This window comes from Chiloscyllium plagiosum, chromosome 13 (genome assembly GCF_004010195.1).
Source record: "Chiloscyllium plagiosum isolate BGI_BamShark_2017 chromosome 13, ASM401019v2, whole genome shotgun sequence".
NCBI classification, from domain to species: domain Eukaryota; kingdom Metazoa; phylum Chordata; class Chondrichthyes; order Orectolobiformes; family Hemiscylliidae; genus Chiloscyllium; species Chiloscyllium plagiosum.
The window spans coordinates 67,494,239-67,500,238 of NC_057722.1; the positions used below are offsets into that span (position 1 = coordinate 67,494,239).

General features: G+C 46.8%; 1 protein-coding gene across 3 annotated transcripts in view; it reads left to right on the top strand.

Moving 5' to 3' along the window:
* The window catches only part of hltf (helicase-like transcription factor), a 76,335-nt gene that overhangs the window by 38,822 nt on the left and 31,513 nt on the right, over positions 1–6,000 (top strand). For all 3 annotated transcript variants that reach the window (XM_043702687.1, XM_043702689.1, XM_043702688.1), the window contains exons 16-18: positions 1,510–1,648; positions 3,468–3,603; positions 4,429–4,608. In XM_043702687.1, coding sequence (XP_043558622.1) covers positions 1,510–1,648; positions 3,468–3,603; positions 4,429–4,608 — 455 coding nt within the window. The remainder of the gene's footprint in view (positions 1–1,509; positions 1,649–3,467; positions 3,604–4,428; positions 4,609–6,000) is intronic.

The following is a 6,000-nucleotide window of genomic DNA, read 5'->3' on the forward strand; positions in this document are numbered from 1 at the left end:
TCACGGCATTGAGTGTGGACGTTGGGAAGTGATGTTGGTGAGGCCACGTGTGGAGTGTTATGTTCAGTTTTGGTCACCTTACTAAAGGAAGGATGTTATTAAACTGGAAAGAATGCAGAAGAAATTTGCAAGGATGTTGCTAGGACTCATTGGCCTGAGCTGTAGGGAGAGGTTGGACAAGCGAGGACTTTTTCTTTAGAGCATAGAAGACTGTGGGCAGATCTTACGGAAGTATTTCATATCATGAGAGGCATGGCAGGGTGAATGCACTCAGTCTTTTTCCCAGGGTTGGGGAATTGAGGACTAGAGGGCAAAGAATAAAAGGGAACCTGAGTGGCAATTTTTTTTTTAACATGAGGGTTGTACGCATATGAAATAAGCTGCCAGTGGAAGTGGTTGAGGTGGGTACATTAACAGCAGCTAAAAGGCATTTTGACAAATACATTGGCAGGAAAGGTTGAGAAAGATATAGGCCGTGTTAGGAAATGGTGTTAGTGGATGGACATTTTGGTCGGCATGGGCCAGATTGAGTCAAGGGGCCTGTCTCCGTGGTGTAGGACTCTGACTCTAGTCATTCAGTTGGGCATTCAGGCTCTGAAATTCCACTTAAACCTTTATTGGAGAGTAACAGGAATTAGGTAGGACTGGGCATTGCATATATGAATGGGACAGCTCAGATGATATACAGTAAGCATTACATCAGATTGAATTCCAGGTTTGTGTAAATTACACAAGATTATATTACATTAAGTTTATTGGTCTAACAGTAAGTTTGGAGTGGACACTTCTTTTTTCAAAAAGTGAGTTGGGGAGCGGCATTTTAAAACACACCTGAAAGCTACATTGAGAGAGTTAAGGTGCTCAGCGCTGGCTTTAATGCTTTGAATGGGCTTCTGAATTTTTATTCAAATGTGTCAAATCGATACCAGAAGAGAATTCTAAGCTGTTTTGGAATATTACGGTCTAAAGTGCTGAGCAATTCAGGCAACTAGAGCAAAGCTGTGTCCCTATAACCTTCCCTATAGGTGTGAGCTGTATCCTTCAATTTAAATTTTAAATAAAAACCAATGCCACATTGGTGTAGGGGGTTGTCTGAATGATTCGATTAGATTCCCTACAGTATGAAAACAGGCCATTTGGCCCAACATGTCCACACTGACCCGCCGAAGAGTAACCCACCCAGACCAGTTTCCCCTCTGCCTGTAGTGTTAGTGCATTAGTCAATGTAGCAAGGCCAATTCACCTAACCTGCACATTTTTGGGAGGAAACCGGAGCACCCAGAGGAAACCCACGTAGTCACAGGGAGAATGTGCAAACTCCACACAGACAGTGGAGGCCAGATTCGAACCTGGGACCCTGGTGCTGTGAGGCAGCAGTGCTAACCACTGAGCCCCCGTGCCACCTTCAAATGCACAAAGTAGCTGTGGAGTGAAGTGTGAGAGTGTTGCACTGGATTTTCTATTGCCTCCCATTTCCCTGTAGTGATTATGATTAACTTGTCCTTACAGAGTGGGAGTGCCAGCCCCCTGCACAAAGTGAAGTGGCTCCGTGTGGTATTGGATGAGGGCCACACCATACGGAATCCAAATGCCCAGCAGACCAAAGCTGCACTCACACTAACTGCTGAGAGACGATGGGTACTAACAGGTAAGGCTGAGAGATGTCTGTTGTACTGACTTGGGCTGGATTTTCTGGTGGAATTGTTGAGTTTAGGGATGTTAGCGTTTTGCTGCTTTTAGAGTATCAGTCAGACAGGAGGTTTTGGTCACTGTACATGACTCCATTAAATGTGCAAATGACAAAACTGCTGCCTGGTTGACCAAAAGCTATCACTAGTATCTTGCAGTGAGGCAAGGTTTTTGGAGGAAACTTAATGACCGGGTTAAACTCAAGTCGGATGTTCTTAATCACCAGGGAGTGTAGACAAGGGAGTCACAGTTTTAGTATACGGGGTAGACCTTTATTTAGGACAGAAATGAGGAGAGAATGCTTCACCCATAGAGTGGTGATGCTGTGGCATTCTCTGCCATAGAAAATAGTTGAGGCCAAAATCATAGAATACAATTCCTACACTGTAGGTAGAGGCCATTTGACCCATCAGGTCCATACTAACTCTTCAAAAGGCAATCCCACCCTATTCCCAAACCCCTCACTTCCATGGCTAACCCACCTAACCTGCACAACCCTGGCTCCTGTGGACAATTTCCCACTCCACTTAACCTGCACACCTTTGGACTGTGGGAAGGAACCAGAGCACCAGAGCAGACATGGGTGGGAATGCACAAACTCCAAACAGACAATCACCCGAGGCTGGAATCGAACCCCTGTCCCTAACTGTAAAAGGCAGTGGTGCTAACCACAGAGTCACTGTGTCACCCCATTGGATGTTTTCAAGAAAGAGTTAGGATATAGTTCTTAGAGCTAAGATGATCAAAGGGTATGAGGGAGAAAGCAGAAGCAGGTTTCTGAGTTGGGTAATCGGCCAAGACCATATTGTATGGTGGAATAGTCCTGAAGGGCCGAATGGCCTATTCCTCTTCCTATTTTCTGTGGTAAAATACATTGAACTGGACCTATCTGATATGTATACATTAAACCCAATAGCTGTCTTGCCCATTCCAGAGTTACTAAAATATTAAGTGTGCTGAGTTTCATTTACTGAGCTGTTAGAAATGTCCTAGAGGGAGCTGTTTGTGTGTTCGCAGTCGCTGTTGGTTTACTTGTGGTTTTTATCAATGCTGCAATAACTGAAGTTGTCACTCACCAGGGGGAGCTAATATGCAGAAAGTATTTCAATTGATCTCCATTATGTCACCTAATGAAACATCTGAAAGGCATCATCTCTGTGTGGCTCAGCTGGTAGCACACTCTCCTTCCAACCAGACGTTTCCAGGTTCAAATCCTGCTCCAGATGGTTGGAACAGATCGGAGATGTGGTGATCTAGTGGTACTGCCACTGGGCAATCCAGAATCTCAGACTAATGTTCTGGGGATATGGGTTCAAATCCTATCTGTGCAGTATCATTATTACAGGTAACGATGCTGTGCATTTGCCCTTCAGCGTGATTTTCCTAAGGTCTTGACTTTTTCATTCATTTACAATATGGTCACAACAGTAGTCTGCTCTCAAACCTTATGGCACATCGAAACCAAGATTTGCCTATGAATGTCACTCTCTCGGCTTGGGGGATCTGTTAGCTCAGCTGGCTGGATGGTAGGTTTGTGATACAAAGTGAAGCCAGCAGTATGGGTTCAAATCCTGCCCCGACTGAGGTTACTCTCCCTCTTGACCTGTCCCCTCTCCCGAGGTGTGGTGACACTCCAGTAAGCCACCACTGATCGTCTGTCTCTGACGTAAGACTGTGCCTGTGGTGACTTTACCCTTTTACAATCTTGAAAATCGCTTACAGTGGAGATTTGATTTATTAAAACATGTAGCTATTTATTCAGTATGATTCTGCTGCAGGCACGCCGATTCAAAACTCCTTGAAGGATCTTTGGTCCATCCTTTCGTTTCTGAAGTTGAAACCATTTACAGACCGACAGTGGTGGCACCGGACTATCCAACGGCCTGTAACCATGGGGGATCAGCATGGTCTCAAGTAAGCATCTCTGATCTTGAATGTTGCTGGGAAAGGGCACATTTCATCGAATCACTTCATCTTCTGCTCATCAGGACAATTCGCAAGAAATATTGATGTAAAGGGGATGGACGGTTTTATACTGTAAAAGAGTTTCTTTAGTTGACAGGTGGACTCTGGTCAAAGCTTTGCCCTTAGGAATAAATGTGAAAACTGAAGAAGAGTCACATCAAAATTGAAAAGTTAACTCTCTCTCCCACCCCTTCCCTCCATGTATCCTGAATTAATCAAGTCCCATTTGCCAGCATTTGAGCCACATCACTCTGAACCCACCGATTCGTACAACCATCCAGATGCCTTTTAAATGCTGTAACTGTACCAGCCTCCACCACTTCCTCTGGCAGTTCATTCCATACACGCACCACCCTCTGCGTGAAAATATTGCCCCTTAGGTCCCTTTTCAAATCTTTCCCCTCTCGCCCTAAACCTATGCCCTCAAATCCTGGACTCTCCCACTCAGGGAAAAAGACTTTGTCTATTTATGCTATCCGTGCCCCTCGTGATTTTATAAACCTAAAAGGTCACCCATCAGTCTCCGATGCTCCAGGGAAAACAGCCCCAGCCTGTTCAGCCTCTCCCTATAGTTCAAATCCTCCAAACTTTGCAACATCCTTGTGAGTCTTTTCTGAACCCTTTTAAAGTTTAATAACATCTTATGGTCTTACGGTTTATTGTTGTTAGCTTAACTGGTGTATAAAATTCCACACTGGTAATGTTAATTGAAGACAGCATAACTGTTGTATTCCGTGCAAAGCTGCAGGATTTTAATGCCTTTCTGTTCTTCAGACGGCTGCAAGCATTAATAAAAAACATTACCTTGCGAAGAACCAAAGCCAGTAAGGTAAATGGCAAACCTGTAATCGAGCTCCCAGAGCGTACGGTTTTTGTGCAGCATATAACCCTAACCGATGAAGAGAACCAAATCTACGAGTCAGTAAAGAACGAAGGCCGGGCCATCATCGGCAGGTGAGACTCTGAAGAAACTCCCAGTCTCCAGTTCAGAAAGTGGAGGCAATATGATGTTATCTCATTGTGCATGGAACAACATGTGACTGTTTTATTGTAATGTAGATGTTTTATTTGTGGAAGCCACAAAGACAATCCAGTAGTTTAAAAAAAACAGTAGTAGAGAGAAACCTCGATTATCCGAATATCGGATTATCTAAAGGGAATCTCAAAGTCCCGCTAGAAACTTTACATCAAAGAGCTGTTTCAAACCTGATCGCGTCTTTTGTTTCCAGGTACAATGATTAAAAACGAACTCTGCTCGCTTAAATGCTGTGGAGAACTATCCTGGGCAGTCCAGTCTCTCTCTCTCCCTCCCTCTCTCTCTCTCTCTCTCTCGCTCTCTCTCTCGCGTGCTCTCTCTCGCGCTCCCTCTCTCGTGTGCGCGCTCTCTCTCTCTCGCTTGCACTTGTTCTCTCTCTCGCATGCTCTCTCTCACGCTCGCTCTCTCTCTCTCACGCTCACTCTCTCGCGCTCACTCTCTCTCGCGCTCTTTCTCTCGCGCTCGCTCTCTCTCTCTCTCGCTCTCTCTCTTTCTCTCTCTCGCGCTCACTCTCTCACGCACTCTTTCTCTCACACTCTCTCTCGCGCTCTCTCTCGCGTTCTCTCTCTCTCTTGCACTCTCTCGCTCTCGCACGCTTGCTCTCGCTCTCACTCTCTCTCTCGCGCTTGCTCTCTCGCGCTCACTCTCTCACGCTCTCTTTCTCCGTGCACTCGCTCTCGCTCTCTCTCGCGTGCGCTCGCTCACTCTCTCTCGCGTGCCCTCGCACGCTCTCTCTCATGTGCGCACTCTCGCTCTCTCTCGCTTTCTCTCTCGCTCTCTCTCTCTCGCACGCGCTCGCTCACGCTCTCTCGCGCTCACTCTCTCACGCGCTCTTTCTCTCGCGCTCTCTCTCATGCTCTCTCTCTCGCGCTCTCTCTCTCATGCTATCTCTCTCTCTCTCGTTCTCTCTTTCTCATGCTCGATCTCTTCCGCTCACTTCTTCTCTCGCGTGCTCTCTCCCTTGTGCGCTCTCTCTCTCTCACTCTTGTTCTCGCTCTCTCTCACTCTCTCACGCTCACTCTCGCTCGCGCTCTGTCTCTCGCGCTCTCTCTGGCGCTCTCTCTCGCACACTCTCTCTCGTGCGCTCTCTCGCGTGCGCTCTCTCTCTCGCGCTCTCTCTCTCAAGCTCTATCTCTCGCGCTCTCTCTCTCATTCTCTCTCTCGCGCGCTCGCTCTCTCTCTCGCGCTCGCTCTCTCTCTCTCACGCTCTCACTCTCTCTCGTGCTCTCTCTCTCGCTCGCTGTCACTCTCTCTCTCGTGCTCTCTCTCTCGTGCTCTCTCTCTCTCTCACTCTCTCTCGCTCTCTCTCG